General features: G+C 41.4%; 1 protein-coding gene across 2 annotated transcripts in view; it reads left to right on the top strand.

Annotated features, from left to right (window-relative positions):
- The window catches only part of NCKAP1L (NCK associated protein 1 like), a 54,545-nt gene that overhangs the window by 25,697 nt on the left and 9,554 nt on the right, over positions 1 to 19,294 (top strand). Inside the window, exons 18-27 of one of the 2 annotated variants that reach the window (XM_052000567.1) lie at positions 89 to 208; positions 4,555 to 4,700; positions 6,382 to 6,513; positions 7,338 to 7,556; positions 9,496 to 9,626; positions 13,335 to 13,432; positions 13,598 to 13,691; positions 13,945 to 14,051; positions 14,690 to 14,770; positions 18,636 to 18,729. In XM_052000567.1, coding sequence (XP_051856527.1) covers positions 89 to 208; positions 4,555 to 4,700; positions 6,382 to 6,513; positions 7,338 to 7,556; positions 9,496 to 9,626; positions 13,335 to 13,432; positions 13,598 to 13,691; positions 13,945 to 14,051; positions 14,690 to 14,770; positions 18,636 to 18,729 — 1,222 coding nt within the window. The remainder of the gene's footprint in view (positions 1 to 88; positions 209 to 4,554; positions 4,701 to 6,381; positions 6,514 to 7,337; positions 7,557 to 9,495; positions 9,627 to 13,334; positions 13,433 to 13,597; positions 13,692 to 13,944; positions 14,052 to 14,689; positions 14,771 to 18,635; positions 18,730 to 19,294) is intronic. The other variant, XM_052000568.1, reaches the window with a different exon arrangement.

The following is a 19,294-nucleotide window of genomic DNA, read 5'->3' as shown; positions in this document are numbered from 1 at the left end:
GGTGGATGTTGTGATACTTTGGGAGTCTGGGTAAGCCTCTGGAGAGGTCTTCTTGATGATAACCTCCTCTCTCCATCCCTCTCTTCAGTATCTCCACTTGAAGAACCATGCTCTTCATTACTGCAATTCCTTCCTGGAAGATCTGGCGAAGCAAACGAGTACCTGTGTCCTAGATATCTGCGCTGAGCAGCGAAATCTGAGTGAGCAGGTAAGCGTGTGAGCCACTGCCCACCTTCCACCATCAACTAAGCATTTCCCTCTCCCTTAAATGCCTCATCTCTTTCCATTTTTCCCCCTTGGATAAAGCTATGGCTTGGACATTCCATTGTTTATAGCAGAATTTTATAATAAGCTTGTAATAAGCCTTGGTCCCTAAATTGGACTTTGTAGTTCAGATTCTCAGAATCAGAGATTTAGAACACTAGAAAATTCACCCAGGCCAACCCCATTATTTTACAGATGGGGAAATTGAGGCTCAGATTTCATGGCTTGCTCAACATTAAATGCAAGTTACTAGTGGATCTTAGTATTCCAGACTTCTAGGCTAGGGCTCCTTGCCCACCTGGGCTTTTTCTTATTATCTGCCATTCGTTTTCCCTTGTCTCTTGGGCCATTTGCACACTGATACTACCTTATCTTTTCATTCGCCAGGTCTTCCCTTTTGCACTATTTTTGTCTCCTTATCTTTGTGCCCAGGGTTGCCCTTTTCCTCTTTATTGATTTCTTTCTCCCTTTTCTTTTCCTCCCTCCCTTTCACTCTTGACTGACTCATGATGTGCTGGTCATGGGCGGCTAAACAAGAATTGCAAAGGTTTTTAGAATTAAGGAACCTGCTTTGCTGCTGACCTGTGGTCTTCTGCATGCTTCTTGAGTGAAATTTGTTGCTCCCTTAGCTTTGTGGCTGCTCTGATAATGTTGGCACAATCTCTGAAGAGTCATGTGTATGTTTGTGTATGTATATTCACAGACAGATTCATAGTGTTTGAATGCTTACTAGGAGCTGAGCTCTTTGCTGGGCATTAGAAAGAGACACAGAGGAAGGAATAATAATAACTCATGTAGTGGAGTTGAACCCTGGCTATGGGCATGAGACACATATTGATGGTATGCGTCTGTGTAACATGCATGGGCCAGGCAATATAGGAGGACCACGTTTCAGTGGAAGACCAGGTAACAGAGCCCTGGCGGACTTAACTGTGACAGATGGTGCTGGGCTACAGGGACCCAGGACAGCCCACATTGCAAGAATATATTTAGATAGATAAGATCTAGAATGACCCACTCCATATCTCCAAGGGAGACTGCAGTTTTCACCCTTGGGTGGAGTAGGAGGAGGGCTGTGGTTGGGCATTCACTCCTCCACTTTCCTATCTCCAAGAAGGGAATTGGGCTTTGTACATCAAATATTTCTAGTCTTGGGGTACAATGCCCTTTTAGAGGTTCATGACAAAAAACACTTTCTCTCAGGTGGGAATTATTCCCACTCCCCCACTGGGAGTGGGGGCGGGATAGCTAGTTTGCTCTTGGACAGTTTGGCTCCCTCCCACCAAACACTTGTTACATAAAAGATAACAGACATCAAGCAAATGCATTTATCAAAACAAAACAAAGCAAAAAACCAAAACCTCAAACTCCATAAATCAGAAAGTGGGATAGATCTACAGTTAAGGGTAAATGATGGAATATACAAGAGAAAATAGGCTTTTAACTCGAGTGAGATAAAATCTCAGATCACCCTATGAAAGAATATACTCACCAGAGAAGTCTACTCTGAAGTCTCTAGGGGTTTTCACCCCTACTAGGGTTTAAGTCCTAGGGATTAAGGGAATTGGTGGAACCAGCTTTCCCTACCTATCTATGACTTCAGGCACTCCCAGAAGCCATTCAAATGTTCTCTCCTGCTCCATCTCTCTAAAATTCCTCTCTATTTCCCTCTTGTCTCTCTGGCTTTATTTCTGCTAACTTTTTCTTCTTTCCTCTTCTATTCCCTCTCTGTCTCTCCCTCCCTTTTTTTTATTCTATCTCCCCCTACATACAGTGTCATAGGTTCAGAGGTCTTCTCTAAGGCAGTCAAAACTCATGGCTACCTCTACAGGGAGTTAAGTAACTGTCTCAAGCCTTCCTGGGTTGGGGGTAGGTATCACACTTATACAATGCATTAAGGTTTCTCTCCTTACAAAAACTCTTATGAGGAAAGGCAATAAGAATATTCTAACCAGCCTTTTATAGATTAAAGAGATGAAATTCAGAGAGATATAGTGATTTGACTGGGGTCACACAGCTAGTAAACATTAGACCTGGAACCCAAACTCATTTCAGTGCCCTTACTATCATACAAGAAAGAGAATGGTCCTATTGTTGAGAAGCTGCTAATGGGGAAAATAATACACACTACAGATAATCTAAGTAATTTGCTTAAGGAAGAGATGACAAAGTCATATGTATATTTTATTAGGAGCTTGTTCACTTATCATTTAACAAATATTTCTTGATTACATAGGAGCTAAGGTGCTAATGCAATGCAACTGATTTAACAAACATACCATAACTTATCCATACAGATTTGTGTTTTTACCTTCAAAGTTGTCCTTTTGGTATCCTGGACACTTTACTCCAACCAATACTGCCTTGGCTCAGAACACATACAGCCCATGTCTATAGACCCTGTAGTGCATTCCTTGAATGTCCTTATTAGTGGCAAATGCTGTACTTGGAGGATAAATTTGATTTTATGAAATAGACCAAAGTTGCTTTGAATGAGCAATTCCCAAGGCAATTCCTCTGAAGGACAAAATAGATTTTGAACTATTAAATTTTATTGTCACATTTGGGGAGGGGCATTAGTTTCCTTGTGCCTAATAGTGTCTGACTATGGAGCTTTGGAGATAGATGTAAGAGTCAAAACAAAGGATTTAAAAGAGAAGGTGTTCAGGTTTTGGATAGTGATTTCTATGTAAAAGATTCCAAGTCTTTTTATGATAACCACTTATATATCACTTTCATGGTACTATATGAAGGGATAAAATTTTATACATACACACACATATACATCTATATGTGTATGTATATATACATATGGAGAGAGAGAGAGAGAGAGAGAATAAAGTGAGTTGGTATCTCGATAATGGCAAGAACTTTGTATCTGTCAGGCTTAGAAATCCTGGAATGGGCCAATTGCAAAGCTTCTGTGGGTTGAGCTCTCACTTTCTTGAGGAATATGTCTTCAGTCTTCTGTCTAGTAGATTGTCTTACTTATTATCCTATTTATTGTCTCTACTTAATTTATTGTCTCCCCTATACCTGGTTCCACAGACTTCACTATTCCATAGGTAATTTGATCCTATTGAATTTAGAGAACTGGAGCCTGTGAAATCTCAGTCTTCCTAATCATGATAGAGCCTTGTACAACTTGCCCAGAATGCTTTGTACTACTTGGAAATGGGGCTATTGTCAAATTTATTCTCAAAAGGCAATGTTAATCTGAGAGTTTTGATTCTGTGACTAGAAGGGTAAACAGGATAGAAAAATATGAGGTTTTTCTTCTTGGCCACCTTTTGCTGTAGTATTCTTAAAGCTTGACAGTGGTATAGCTGGGCAGGTTGAATTTTGGACTCTCTCTTGTTGATGTCCTGTGGCATTCAGTTTGTAATCTAGCCCTCTTTTTATTTTTTTAATTTCTTTTTTTTATTATAGCTTTTTATTTACAAGATATATGCATGGGTAATTTTGCAGCACTGATAATTGCAAAACCTTTTGTTCCAATTTTTCCCCTCCTTCCCCCCATCCTCTCCTCCCAGATGGCAGGTTGACTAATATATGTTAAATACATTAAAGTATTAATTAAATACAATATATGTATACATGTCCATACAATTATTTTGTTGTACAAAAAGAATCGGACTTTGAAATAGTATATAATTAACCTGTGAAGGAAATAAAAAATGCAGACGGACAAAAATAGAGGGATTAGGAAATTCTATGTAATGGTTCATAGTCATCTCCCAGAGTTCTTTCAGTGGGTGTAACTGGTTCAGTTCATTACTGTTCTATTGGAACTGATTTGGTTCATCTCATTGTTGAAGAGGGCCACGTCCATCAGAATTGATCATCATATAGTATTGTTGTTGAAGTATATAATGATCTCCTGGTCCTGCTCATTTCACTCAGCATCAGTTCATGTAAGTCTCTCCAGGCATTTCTGAAATCATCCTGTTGGTCATTTCTTACCGAACAATAATATTCCATAATATTCATATACCACAATTTATTCAGTCATTCTCCAATTGATGGGTATCTACTCAGTTTCCAGTTCCAGCCACTACAAAGACTAGCCCTCTTTAAAAAAAAATTGTGGGGAATTTTCTTGTGGGATTTTCTGAAATGTAGTAGTGCTATTATGACAAATGAGGAAACAAGCTAGTAAGCATCTGAGACTGATTTTGAAGGTAATAAGTTTTCCTGATCAATGAACGACAGATTTTTTTTTTAATTGCATAGTTGTGTCCTCCCATTTTCTCTGTTTTTATTTATTTTTTTACCTATTTGTGTTGAAAGCTGCTTCCTAAGCACTGTGCCACCACCATCAGCAAAGCCAAGAACAAGAAGACCATGAAACATAAACAGACCCCCAAAAGGGGGGAACCTGAGAGGGACAAACCAGGGGCTGAAAGTCATCGAAAGAACCGTAGTGTTGTTACAAAGTAAGAACTGTCTGGGATTGGGGGCCAGCTGGAAACGGGACATGGGATGGGGAGAGGGAAATTGACATGATCCAGAAGGAAGGGGGTAGGTAAGGATGGGGTAGGAGGCAGGTGTTGGGAAAGCATCAATCAATCAACTTAGCTTTTATTGAGCCCCATCTTTATGCCAGACTTGATGCTGAATGCAAGGGATACAAAGGAAAACAGTTCCTACTCTTAAGGAGCTAATGTCCCAGTGGGGTGTGTGCATGTATACATATGCAGGTACAAGCAAAGATCCATTCAGAGATAAGATACCTTTGAGGATGAGGCACTGACAACTTCAGGTATCAGGAAAAGCTTTCTACTTGAGCTGGGTCTTGAAGGAACCCAATCAATCTAAAAGTGGAGCTGAAGAAGAAAACATTCCAGCCATGAGGGGACAGACATGGAGATGGGGAGGATTTTGTGTGAAGGTTAGCAAAAACATGAAGGTTATTCTAGAAAAATAGAAATGTTTTATTAAAAATATTTTTATTTCATTAAATATTTCCTAATTACTTAAAAAAATGTATCACTCATTTTAAAAAATTGAGATGCAAATTCTCTCCTTCCTATCCTTCCCCTCTCTTTAAGAAGGCAAGCAATGTGGTATTGGTTATACATGTGAAGTTATGCAAAACATTTCCATATTTGCTATGTTGCAAAAGGAACTGTTTCTCTCCCAAAAAATTAGTGTGAAAAAAGTGTGCTTCAATTTGCACTCGGAGTTCATCAGGTCTCTCTGGAAGTGAAGAGCATTTTTCATTATAGATCCCCTTCTCTCCCTCTTCTCCCCCCAGCAATGTATTGGATCATTGTCTTGAATGGAGTAGCTAACTCATTCCAATATTGCATTTACTGTGTACAACCTTTTCCTGGTTCTGTGCACTTCACTTTGCCTCAGTTCCTATAAGATTTATGAATACTTTAATGCCAAAAAGAATACTTTATCCTGACAGTAATTGGGAACTCCTGGAGCTCATTGAGTAGGGAGATGACATGGTCAAACCTGTGCTACTTTGGCAGCTTTGTAGAGAATGGATTGGAATGGGAAGAAACTTAGGGCAAAGGGATTGATTAAAAAGCTACTGCAATAGTCCAGGTGAGAAATGATGGACTAGAGTGGAGGTTACATAACTGGAAAGTAGGGAACATAGCCGAGAATTGTAGAGAAAAAAATTGCAAAATTTAGTAATTGATTGCCTGCGTGGGAGGGATTAAGAGTAAGAAGTCAACAATAATACCTTGGTTGGTTATGACACCAAAGCTGATTGATTGAAAGCACCTAAACTTATCTTTTGCCTTTTATGCATTTCTGCTAGCATTGCGTGGATCTGTACATAGGATCAGGAAGCCATAGGGTTTTAGAGATGCTGAGGTCTTTTAGAAGTCTTCTAATTCAACCCCTTTGTGCCATGTATCAGCAGCACATGTAGAGCCATGGAATTTCATAGCAGACCATGTGGAGAGGATGATAGCACAACTTTGGTTGAAAATCCCTAGGGGATGTGAAGTTCAAGAGTCCCTTTAATCCCCCTGAGCTGGGAGGAGCTGATTAAATTGGGGGAATATGGGTGGGTCAGATAGAGGAGAAAGTACAATCTGAAGCTTCAGATTCTTGATCTGGTCCAACTTGATCCTTACTCTTAATTTCTCTCAGCATGGACAAGTTACACTTGACCTTGACGGAGTTGGCTCTGACCATGAACCATGTGCATAGTCTCTCTGTGTTTGAGCACACTATCTTCCCTTCTGAGTATCTCAGCAGCCATCTGGAAGAACGGCTCAACAGGTATTGTACTCTCCTCATCCCCAGAAAACAGGAGGACCCTTATTTTTAGAATGGAGTATACATTCGTTAGATCTCTCTGCTGAGAGAGAGAAGCATTCCAATATAAATAGCCTGAATAATCCAAAATAATAATCCCCAAATCATCTCTGTTTGATTTAGGGATATGTTTCATACATATTTATTTTGTGGTGATGATAGTGGATGTCACAGTTTTTATCTTCCTAATTACGTTGTAAAGAAGCTATGACAAACAATATATTTTCCCTGGCGCCTTGGAAAGAAGGTTGCTGATGGTCAGGAAGAAGGCAGTTCGGTAATAAAGATTTGTTTTGGGAAATTCTATGTGTAATCAAAGGCTAATTGCTTTTCCCAGTGCCAATGTCTATGTGAATAACTTAATAATTTCCCTGAAGGATTTCTGCTTCCTACCCCAAGCCCAGCCCCCACGAACTCTGGTATGGATAGGATTCTGTCTAGATTTGGCCATAGGGGAAACCAAAGTATATAAAATTGTCTTTAAAATCTTTCCTTTTCTCTGCTTCTTCCCACCCCAAGTCATTTCCCATCCCAACTCTCAAGGAACTAAGTCCTGATGTTCTCTCCTACATGTCCTCAAAAACCTGCTGTTAGGAAGGAATGCTCCCACTCCCTGCCCCAGGATCTCACAGCATGAAACCTCAACATCTCTCAGAGGAGCTGTGACTAGTTCTTCCTTTGAGACTAAGGAAAGCACCTAGAAGGGAAGGGGGTGGGGTGGGCCCTCCGGGCCTGGGCTGGCAAACAGGGATCCCAGAGCTCTTGCTCCTCGGCCCGTTTCACTGCAGAGCCGTGGTGTGGCTGGCTGGTTACAACGCCGCGACTCAGGAGATCGCGAGGCCCTCTGAAGTGCTGGCGGGGGTCAAGGCCTACATCGGCTTCATCCAGTCACTGACCCAGTTCTTGGGTGTGGATGTTTCTCGGGTCATCCGGAACGCTCTCCTGCAGCAGACGCAGCCGCTGGACTCCTCCGGGGAGCAGACCATCACTACTCTCTATACCAACTGGTAAGCTCTCTTTCGGCTCTCCTCTCAGCCTCCCTTCCTCCTCTTCCTCCTTAATTCTTTTCACTCCGACTCTGCTCTAACTCAGGGCCTGGGTTTAGAGTTGGAAGAGACCTCAGAACTCACCTACCTAATTCAACCCCCTCCTTCTGCCGGTGAGGAAACAGAAGTTAAGAAATCCTGAGAGCTTGAGGGATTTTGTTTAAACAAAACCTTTTACAGGGGTCCTCAAACTACGCCTGCGGGCCAGATGCGGCAGCTGAGGAGGATTATCCCTCTCCCCCGGGGCTTTGAAGCTATTTAAAGGCCCACAAAACAAAGGTTTTGTTTTTATTATAGTCAGGCCCTCCAACAGTCTCAGGGACGGTGAACTGGCCCCCTATTTAAAAGTTTGAGGACCCCTGTGAGCTTAAACAAAAGAGGGAGCTGTTCTTCCAGCTGGTGAAAGAGCAAGAATTTGAATCCATGTCTTTTGACTTCAAGTCCGAATCTCCTTCCATTGTGCCCAATCTAATTCCATCCTTTTCCTTTGGGGTTACCGTCGCCTTTCCTCCAAACAAGTGCCCCCTGTTTCTCAGGCCTCATAATGAGCTCCTGGAAGGTTATTCCCACTCCATGGTAGGGTTCTCTTCAGAGATAAGGAGTCTTCACCTTACCCCAGAGTTTTGGAGGAACTTGCACAGGTGAGGCCACTGGGTGGCGCTCTTGATCCAGAATCAGCTGGAGACAGACAACTTTCAGGAGCCCCCATAGTGGGTTGGCTGTGGGTGTATAGAGGTGTGTGTGTGAGGGGGGAGGAGGGGCAGAATGTGGGGACAGAGACTGGAGTGAATGGGGGGTTCGTATCCCAGCGGAGAAAGGGCCTGCGGGGGTGAGGGGGTGTAGAGGGGGGGTGAGAAAGGCTGCCTCCATGACTTAGATTTCTCTCCATTTAATCAGAAGCAAAGGGGAGGAATGTCATAGGGTCTAGAAATGTAGGGGGCAGGAAAGAGCCTGCAGCCAGGTACTTTACAGATGAAGAACCTGAGGCCAAAAAGAAGGGAAGAATTTCCTGAGATCAGATATTAAGTGGCAGAGGCTGGATTTGAACTAGGGCTCTTGCCATTCTCCCTAGTTGTCTCTTGTAAGGGGGGTGGGTTTTGGAGCCCGGATGTAGCATTCCTAGGCTTTTTTCTGGGCCTGGATATTAAGTTTGTATAGATGAGCATCCTGTACGCCTTGGCAGCTAAAAGGAGCAACGGATAGACTATTAGTCCTTGAGTTATGAAAAGCTGAGTTCAAATGCAGCCAAAGACACTTATCTGTGTGAATCTGGACAAATCACTTAACCTCCATCAGCCTCAGTTCTTTCAACTGTAAACCAAGGACAATAGCAGCACTTACCTCCCACAGTTGTTGAAAGGATCAAATGAGATATTATAGTAGTTATAATATAATTATATTATAGATAATATAATAGTAGCTACCTCATAAATGCCTGTTCCCTTACTTCCTAGAGTCTGAAGTTAGTATTCTAATTGATGCCATTCAACCTGAGAAAGGAGTCCCTCCTACTCAGTTCCCTCAACTCAGATGAATCCACAAAGCCTGACAGAGCAAGTCTTGAGTTTGGGGAGGGGAGAGGGGGGTTACTGGGACTAAAAGGAAAGAAAGCTAGGAAAGTCCCTTGCATTTTGACACAAAATGATTGTCATGCAAGAGAGAGGCAAAGTGGCTTGCAAATTAGAGACAATTATTTTTTGAGTTGGCAGCTTGAGTTGTTAATTAGAATGTTGTACAATCTATTCTGGTTTTGTGGAATCCTGACCTCTTCCTTTCCCCCATCCCAGCTGAGTTTTCCCTCAGGAGCAGTGTGTACAGGCTGATTGGATTGAGTTGGACAGAGAGCACCTTCCTCTACCTCCCCTCACTCCCCTCTTCACTGTCTTGGCTGTATTTACAGGTACCTGGAGAGCCTTCTGAGACAAGCCAGCAGTGGGACTATCATTCTTTCTCCAGCCATGCAGGCCTTCATCAGCATCCCCAGGGAAGGGGAGCAGAGCTTCAATGCTGAAGAATTCTCCGACGTTTCAGGTGAGCGTCAATACCTGAGAGGCTGGGCCCGCCTTGTGAGATTCTCATCCCAGACTGTACTGTCAAAGTTGGAAGGGATTAGAAGTCAAGTAGTCTAACGCCCTCATTTTAGAGAAGAGGCATCCATGGTTCAGAGAAAGGAAGAGACTTGCTCATATACAGATGGTAAGGAAAAGCTGGGATTGTAATTCAGATCCTCTGATTCCAGTACTGGTGCTCCTGCTCCTCTATCATGATGTTCTTTCCTCTTTGGGTCTCATTCTAGGTATCTCCTTCCTATTCTAGTTACTTTTCTGGTCTTTATTCTACACATTCTCTATTTCCTGGGATCCATTTTAGAACAATTCTACCTCTTTCCACTCCCTCTCTTTCCAATCTCAGAAGGATGAGGGAAATTGTGAATAGGAGCTCCAAAATGAGTGCAGCCTAGAGACAGCCGGCCTGGGGGATAATAAGACAAGATAATAAGGAAAAAAGCAAAAAGAGTAGCAGCATTCTAGTCTCTGGATAGCTTTATTCCACAAGACAAATTACTTTATTTAAATAGAGAGCAGAACATGAGGGAATGGGCTGAAAGTCAAGCAGAATTTTTATAGCTCGAAGAAGGACATTCTCTTATTATTAGTGATTGAGACTCAATTAATAGCTATAATTAATAAATATGACCTTGCCTCAGAGTCAGGAAAGGTCCAGGTTCAAGTTCTACCTGTGTCCTCTCACAGTTCAAGACAATTCTCTGAGAAGTTAAGTTATAGAAAGTGTTCTGACCTGTCTAGGGAGAGGGAGTTCCTCACCCCAAGCTTCCTACGGTGATGAAGTCACAATATATATTATTATATATATAAGAATTTAAGAAAATTAACAAAATTACTTTTCTTAATTTTATTAACTTTCTTAAATTCTTAAAGTAATATAATACTCACATTTATATTATGCTTTCAGATATACCAGGTGCTTTCTTACAATAAGCCTGGGATGCAGGTCTCTTTAAGTGTTATCTTATAGATAGGAAAAAAGAAGTTGAGAATTTGTGACTGGTCCCATGGTCACACAGCTAGTGGCAGAGTTGGGAAGTGGACTTCTGATTCCAAATGCATTGATTATTCTGATAAGCCTTGTTAAAGGCTGGGGGACTAGGGACTGAGTGGGGGGTAAGAGTTTGTTAGAGAGATTTTAGGGCCTTACCCAGGACCTAGTGTATGTTTTGGGAGGCAGAGAAAGGGAGATGAGAGAAAGAGGTAGGGGGAGAAGGAGAAGGGAAGAGGTTGGGAGAAAGAGAAGGAAAAAGGTAGAGAGACAGAGAGGGAGAAAGAAGGTAAGGGGAAGGAGGGAAGAATGCCCCTTATGAAAGTTTTGAGGCCGTTGTGATGACTAAAAGAATAGGTGCCAGTTGATAAACAATCCAAATTTCTTTTTCTCTGCCTGAAATGACATATAAACAAGCTACTTGCTTTCTTTCAAGTTTTAACCCTAAGCAACCCTGCTTGGAGGTAGGGGGCAGGAGTGGGATGATGATGTGACCTTTCCCCTTTCTTGTCTCCATGTAGGTTCCTCTTCCCCCCTTCCTGAGGGGTCTCAAAAAACTCTGAATGTGTACTTCTGCCTCCTTACTGCCTCTGCTTATCAGTGTGGTTTCTCTATCACTCTCCTACATGGCAGGACCTTGCTTCTCTCCAACCTGCATTAGTGCATTGATGGCTGGCATTGGAATACTGAAGTCCTGGGTTTAAGTGCTGCCTCTGGTACTTGCTGGCTGTGGGACTCTGGACAAATAACTTAAAACTCTCTGTGTTTCTGTTTTTCCATCTATGTTTTTACTGAATAAAAGCCATTCTATAAGTTGAAGAGCAGGTGCTGATCTGTACTGGTACAGGGAAGTTTATCCACCAATGAAATTACAGGTCCAGGTTTAAGAAAAAAAAAAAAGATTCCCTCATTGTGAGGAGCCCCCATTTAGTGAGGGATTTTCTCTTCTTATTCCTGTCAGCACCTTCTCTATAATTTATAATGTTATCTTACTTAAAATAATTGCCCTTTTTTTGGTAAAAAAAAAACAAAAACCGCTTCTTGATAGCTCTTGATAGTGAGAACTGAGGATGCCCAGGACCTGTACATTTCCTTGAATCAGCTTTCCTTGAAGCACTTGGAAGAAAAGAATGAATGATTTCAGGACTAAAAAGGGATTCCGACCATGTATAAGTAGCAAGGAGTGGGTTTATGTGGAACTAACCCAGAAAAAGGCAGGCCTGGGGCAAGCAGCAAAAGGAGAAATGGTAGATAGGTGTGAGCTGTTCAGAAAAGAGAAGTATTGAAGAGGGCAATTGAACTGAGAGATCTCTTTCAGTAGGCAGTTTGAGCTGATGCTACCAGTTGTGTCTACCTACTTAAGGACTAAGGGAGTTTCAATAAAAGATCTATTCTTTCCTCCTACTTCTCCTCCCATGTCTGTCTGTCTGTCTGTCTCTCTCTCTCTCTCTCTCCCCCCCCCCCTTCTTCCTTCCTTCCTTCCCTCCCATGCCTTTCTGTCCACAGATCCTGTAACAGGATCTGCCTCTTGTTACCCAAATATTCCAACTTCCTGAATCTTGCCTCAACCACAGTGATAACCAGGGGATTACTAGAGATGGATATAAAAAACTAGGCAGGGAAGTGAGTTAGGTAATCAAACTCCTGCATAAATGTTGGAAATTTTCCTGACTGGGAGCTTTGAGTAATAGTGAATATACTTACAACTTTTTGTCTAAAACAAACTCCCTAAAGCAAAAAGGAAGATCCATGAAGATCTTAGGCACTTTTGTGTTAAAACAAATTTAATTGTAACAGACTATTAAAAAAAGAAACTTAAGAAAGTTGCCTGGGCACATTGGGAATTTAAATAACTAGCCCAGGGTCACATAGTTAAAATATATCAAGGGGAACTTCTTCCAGGTCTTCTTCTAGCTTTGTATACAGTATCTATTAACATCTGTATATATTAATATATGTAAAGTGTTCTACAAAGTGATACACAAAAGTCAGTTATTGCCATTTTCATTACTCGAATGAATTTAAGCCTTTTGAATTTAAGCATATACAAAATCTTATTGGCTATACAGTCATTACTTAAAGAAAGGAGGGGGATATTCCCAGTACTCCTAGCACAGTGGCAGGCACACAGTAGATGCTTCTCAAGTGCTTTTAGATTGATTTATATACTTTAAAGCAAAATTACCAGATTACAGTTTAACAATAACTCCCAAGTGCTGCCTAAACTAGATTATAATGTAATTAGGAAGTAGTTAATAAAATAAAAACAAAATTATAGTAGAACATAGATAATTTCAGTATGTGGTTTTCTAGATTGATTTGTTGCCATCAGGGATCCTTATGTACAGTTTAGTGAATTGTTTCTGTTTCAGTTTGACACTACTGTTTGGAAGCCATCCAAAAATCCTTAAGAGGCTATTCCTCTAGAAAAAATGCTCTCTTTAGCCTGTCTTAAAAATCCACCTATTTCTTGGTTGGGCTTGGAAAAATTTATGAGTGAATTCGGCTTTACTCTAAACCCCAGAGTCATCCCTATACCTTGAAATCCATGTCTGGGGTAACAGAGTCCTTTTGGGCGCAGGGTGAATTCCCCTGTAGGCTTTTGGACCAGAACTTGCCCCGCTTGTACTTGTGTTTGTGCCCCACTTGGAGGTGTCCTAACTCTGACTTCTCATTGTCCAGAGATGCGGGCTTTGGCTGAGCTCCTAGGACCCTATGGAATGAAGTTTCTAAGTGAGAACCTGATGTGGCACGTGACTTCCCAAATTGTGGAGCTGAAGGTATTACTAGTGGGTGGGTGTTTGGGGGTGTCCCCAGGAAGGAGATAGTCCAGATGCCTGGGGGGAGAAATAGAGAATTCCTGGCTGGGTAGGAGAACGTGGAAGGTAAGCTTCTCTTCCTCTCTGAGTTCTTAATCCATGGGTGTCTTGCTCCTGGGATTGTAGAAGCTGGTAGTAGAAAACATGGATGTGCTGGTACAGATTAGATCCAACTTCAGCAAGCCAGAGCTCATGGCCTCTCTGCTGCCCCAGCTGACTGGTAAGTTTCCTCCCCTTTCCTTAGTGGTCCAGCATCCTTGTTTTTCTCCTTTCTCACCACTAGGGCTGGGAGGTCAGTTAGGAACACTTTATGTGGGTTATACTACAAGGCAATGGGCAGCTGCCCACTTCGTTAGCAGTGTGAAAGGTGGGTTCTCTGAGGGAGTGGGGTTGGGGCTGGAAAGCTTAGCATGATTCCTATGCCCCTGACAGGCAGAGCTCCTTCTCCTAATTCTCCTTTCATTCCTTCCTAGGAGCTGAGAATGTGTTGAAACGAATGACTATAATTGGGGTCATCCTCAGCTTTAGAGCCATGGCTCAAGAGGGCCTCCGAGAGGTGAGCTTGGGGGAGGGCCCAGAGGTGAGAGGTAAAGGGAAAGGGAAGTCAGCTAGCAAATCACAGAGAACTCAGAGGAAAGGAACACAGGATCTTGAGGGAAAGCCCCTAGGAACAGGGGAGATATGGGGTGGGGGGCATCTCTCATATTTTGACATTAGTCCAGTGCTTTAGGAATCTATTATGTCATCCCAGAGAATAGCTCTAATCCCTTTGAGGCGTCAGAGGCTGTTTCATGAGTTGAAATAACCAAAAATTTGCCCCCTGGTGGCCAGCTTTTGGGTGGCTGAACCTCTGAACTGAGCTGATCTGGTCCTTAGAAGAGAGTTGCTAAATCTATAGTGTGCATCAGAGAAAGGCAGAAGTGCAGGAGTCTGCACTAAATGAATAATGTTTTCATGATTATAATAATAATTTTATACTGATATACCAACATCAAAGAAAAATTATATATATATATATGTATATAAACATATAATTGTTTTTTTTAGCCAGTGTATATGAGGATTGCCCCAGGATTTATAGATATTCCCATTGACCAAGCTGTTCTCACAGTCCTAAATGATGGGGTCTTCTGGCTTGATTCAAGAACTCCTTTACCCTTCTATAGCCACTGGACAGCCCATTAAGACCTCTATGATCTTTTTTCTCTCTTCCTCCAGGTTTTTTCTTCCCACTGCCCATTCCTCATGGGCCCTATTGAGTGCTTGAAGGATTTTGTCACTCCAGATACAGATATAAAGGTATGGTAGTGACTTTTGACCTGTGTGTGATTTTTTTTTTCCAGGCTGCAAACCAGAACATTTCTGGGTTCAGAGGAGAATAATGCTTTGAATGACACTTTAAGGAGAGAGTAGGGACTATGAGAATATTGTAGGGAGCAGAGGCTAGAGTTATCTTGTGTCCTTCCATCTGAAATGAACAGAATGCAAATGATATATTGAAAAAGTACAAATGAGTCCCTACTACTTTTGAATCAAGGGCCCAGGCACTTTTTCAATGAGACAGAATTGCTCTATTTCTGTTACATCCCTTCAGCCCTTAGAAGTTCCCTAGTTCTCTGGCTCCTCCCTAATCTTTTTCTGAGACTTTTAAAAGCTTCGCGTACCAGCTTCTGACTCTCTCCCATGCAGTACCAGGAGGGAGAAAGTGTCATGCAGCCAACCTGTCTAAGAAACTGTTTGTAATGAAACAACAAACTCTTGAACTATGGTGGGGCTTTCTTCCTGTTCCCTTCATCCCACCTTCCCTCCAATTAACTTCCCCCAGTGAATCCTGATGAGAGGAATCTTTCTCTCTTTTACTGCTAATGATAGGAAATAGATTAGACAATCATTTGTGCTCTAAAACCCAACCCACAAACCCTATGCTTACTTAGTTCTTTCCTTAACTTATGTGTCATGCTTGTTGTCAGGTCTCAACTGAGGTCCTCTTCTAAGTAAGTTGGAATAGGTTAGTGTGCTTGGGGTAGGGAGCAGAAGGAGTGGGTGGGTCTTCTGGAAGCAAGAACCATACATACTGGAGCAGCAGAGCTTATCACCCTCGCTGGGGGGCAGTTGACTCAACAAGGAGAAGTTTGAGATTCCTTGAGTACTTTTTTCTTGATAATTCTTAGAATATTTCAAGAAGTATAGTATGATGGCAAAGGGAAGGATTTTCTCCAAGAAGGCAAGAAGCAATGGGATTATATGGCATATGACTAGGAGTGTTGAAGCAAGAATAGGGATTCCATTTTCTTAGATTTCAGTTTTCTCTTTCCTAAAAAAGTGTTGGACTAGACCAGGGGTCAACAACCAGAAGATGGCATATATCTGAAGTTCTGTACTTGTGATTAGTTTGTCTGAGACCTAGAGATCTTATTTTTACTGGCGTACTTTATTTGAATAACCCCTTCTTCATCATTGGCCTTGTTAACATATCCTTGCTGCCATATGTCTTTTCTCCTTCTATTCACTCTATCCCTGTTCTAAACTCCATCCCCCCAAGAACATGTATGTACTATTTTATGTTAGCAGTTAGCTAGTATGATTTACTTATTTTACTGATGTATTAATGTGAGAAGGATTTAGGAGCTCTTCAAGGTCCCTACCAGTTCCTGACCTACAGATGAGCCCTGTAGCAATGGTCTTTTAGGGACAATCAGTAATTTTTAGGGACAATCAGTAATTTTTCATCTGTTTCTTTTAGTGTGTTATATTATCTTGTCCTTTTAAAATAAAGTGTCATGATTATATATATATGGAACAATAGTTAAATGGCTTGGTGGATAGAGCACTGGGGCCTGTAGTAAAGAAAACCTGAATTCAAATCTAGCCTCATATACTTACTAGCTGTGGGACTCTGAACAAGTCACTTAATTTATGCCTTAATCCACTGGAGAAGGAAATGACAAACCATTTTAGTATTGTTGCCAAAAAACCTCATGGACAGTACAATCTACAGGATCCCAAAAAGTTGGACATATCTCCACAATTGAAAAACAACAATATGCACATAGGTATATACATATGGTTATATATAACCATGGGTGTATAATGTGCATATATTATATATGTATACACATACATACATATGGATGTATATATATATATGTACAAATATATTCAATAGAAATGAAATTGGTGCAAAGTCTCTCTGATATTAATTGAAAAAAAATTTTTCAAAGAGGATAGAAATTTTAAGAATATGCACTCAGATAGTCTTTCCTGCGCCCTCCTCTCCAAGATTGCTAGCCCCTTGACTAGATGAGTTTTCCTCAAGAAAAATCTAATTGGGCTTACGAAATATTCTCTTGAAGGTATTTGAGAAAAGAAACTTGTTTTATACCGAGAAGGATACAGGCTATTTGGAAGTGGGGAGTTGGATGAGAAGCTCTCCCCAAGGCCCTCTCATTCCAATTGCTGTCTGGTTTTGTAGTGAAGGGCAGCTTCTTATCAGGGGAGCCTTCATTTTTTGGCAGCTGCTGATGGCCAGGTTGGGCTGCACCAGCCTGTCAGGAATTTGACAAGCTGATCTCTCCCAGGCAGCACTGAGCTCTGAGCAAAGCTTTCCATGGAAATGAGTAGATGGAGTTTGGAGAAGAGATGGATGCTTATATTAGAGGCTCTGGCTATTACTTTTGGAGGGCTGGGGTAACAGGGGACTATTGCTTTGGGAAAGATAGGAAGATGATTTCTTTAGAAAAACTCATTTATATTGGAAATATTTCAAAATGTGTCTCTAGCCCTATATAGAGATATTGGGGATAGAGGGACTTATTCACTGTGCTTTCTCATGATTCTTCTTCTGCCCTTTGGAGAAAAAGGAAGATTTGGGTTAAATATTTGCAAGAGCATTCTAATAATTAAACCTGTCCAATAGAAGACTGGGCTGCATTGAAAAGTAGTGAGCTCTTGTAGTATTCATGTATAGGCTGCATGGCTATCAGAATCAGAGAAATATAAGGAATTAACATATTAAGTGGGAATTTAGACTAGTACTAGAGTTGAAGTTCTTTGAATTAGGAAATTGAGGCACAGAGAAGTTAAGTGATTTGCTAGAGATCACACAGGCAGAAATGGCAGTCTGGATTTGAAATCAGATCCTTTGACTCCAGACATAGCACTCCACCATACTATACTATCTCTACAACTTTTAAGGTTGCTTCCATTTCTAAAATCCAATGATTCTATAAGTATTAAGTGCATACTATAAGCCTGTAGCATGTCTAACTTTTACTTAAGATCTGAAATTATACTGAGTTTTGGGGTAATTGCAGCTCATCACTGTTCTAGGAATTGGAGATAAAGAAGAAGTATATGATCTAGTTGGGAAAAGGAAGAAAGAGAAAGGGACAAATACTTATTAAGTGCCTACTATGAGCTGTCACTTCGCTCTTTACATACCTCATTTGATCTTCAAAACAATTTTGGGAGGAAGGTGCTATTATTATTTTCATTTTGGAGTTGAAGAAACTGAGGCAGACCGAGATTAAGCGACTTGACCAGCATCACACAGCTAGTGAATGTCTGAAGCTGGATTTGAACTCAGGACTTCCTGACTTTAGGCCTAGTTGCCTTTAGGGCAAGGAGACAAGACTAATGCCTGACAAAGCAAAATAAAGTATATAATAAGTTCCATATGAATAGTGGAGAGAGTAAACATTATAGGAATTTGGTGGTGGGAGAGATGGTTGGGAAGGGGTAGTTAAGGATGTTTTACCCAAGGTGGAAGATCTGTGCTGGGCCTTCAAAGATGAAAATAATTGAGATCAATACCAATGGAGGGCATTTTGGGGAGGGATTCTGAACAAAGAGGCAAGAACAGGGGCAGCAATGTCCAGGATAGGGTGGGGGCTAGACAGTAAAATGATAATCATTCTGACCAGAAAGAAGAGGTCATAGTAAGAAATGTAGGAGGTCTTGAATACCAGATTAAGGAATTTGCCTTTTAATTTCTTTGGTGCTTGGGAGTGATGAGAAGACAATCAAGACAATACTTCGGTGAAAAATGACGCATGAGAAATCAGAGGGTATAGAAAATGAGTCTTGGGAGCTTTTGCTAAGCACACATCCCATCTTCTCCCTGAGCACCCCTTCCAGGACATTCATTTCATTTCCTTTCTTCTAGGTGACCATGAGTGTCTTTGAGCTGGCCTCTGCTGCAGGCGTGTGCTGTGACATCGACCCCGCCTTGGTAGCTGCCATTGCCAACCTGAAAGCAGGTAAAAATATGGACTGTACTTTGGTGGGGGTAAAGGAGAATGATGTCTTCTTTGCCTGGATAAGGGTAGACTCTGCCCTCAACCAAGAGGGATACAAATAACTTCTCTAGGTCAGTCATTCCACAATTTTCAATTATGGCATACAACTTGGAACCTTCCCTCAAGAACATTACAATGTAGTTGAGGAGGCAAGATTAGTACATAAAATACGAGAGAATAGCACAAGTTTGTATATAATGAAGTGCTAAATTGTTTTGCAGACTCCTAGCATTCTTGTATTTTTTCCATGGTGAGCCTGGGCCTCCCAATGCCTGCTTACTCAGACACATTCACTTAAGTAATAGCTCTCCCACCCACCCACCCACAGACTGAACTATAGTGCTTTTACTCTACTTTATTCCTATATTTCTTCATAAATTTTCTATATTTAGCACAATCTGTGAAAACACACATACCCAGAAGGGATTTGAACCTCAGTTGTGTTCCCAGACCCACCCACGTTCCTCAGTGTTGTCAACCCTTCCCTTTCCCTCGAACTGCCCATAACCAGTTCTCCTGCCTTTGT

This window comes from Antechinus flavipes, chromosome 5 (genome assembly GCF_016432865.1).
Source record: "Antechinus flavipes isolate AdamAnt ecotype Samford, QLD, Australia chromosome 5, AdamAnt_v2, whole genome shotgun sequence".
NCBI lineage: Eukaryota > Metazoa > Chordata > Mammalia > Dasyuromorphia > Dasyuridae > Antechinus > Antechinus flavipes.
This window is presented reverse-complemented; position numbering and strand designations above follow the sequence as displayed.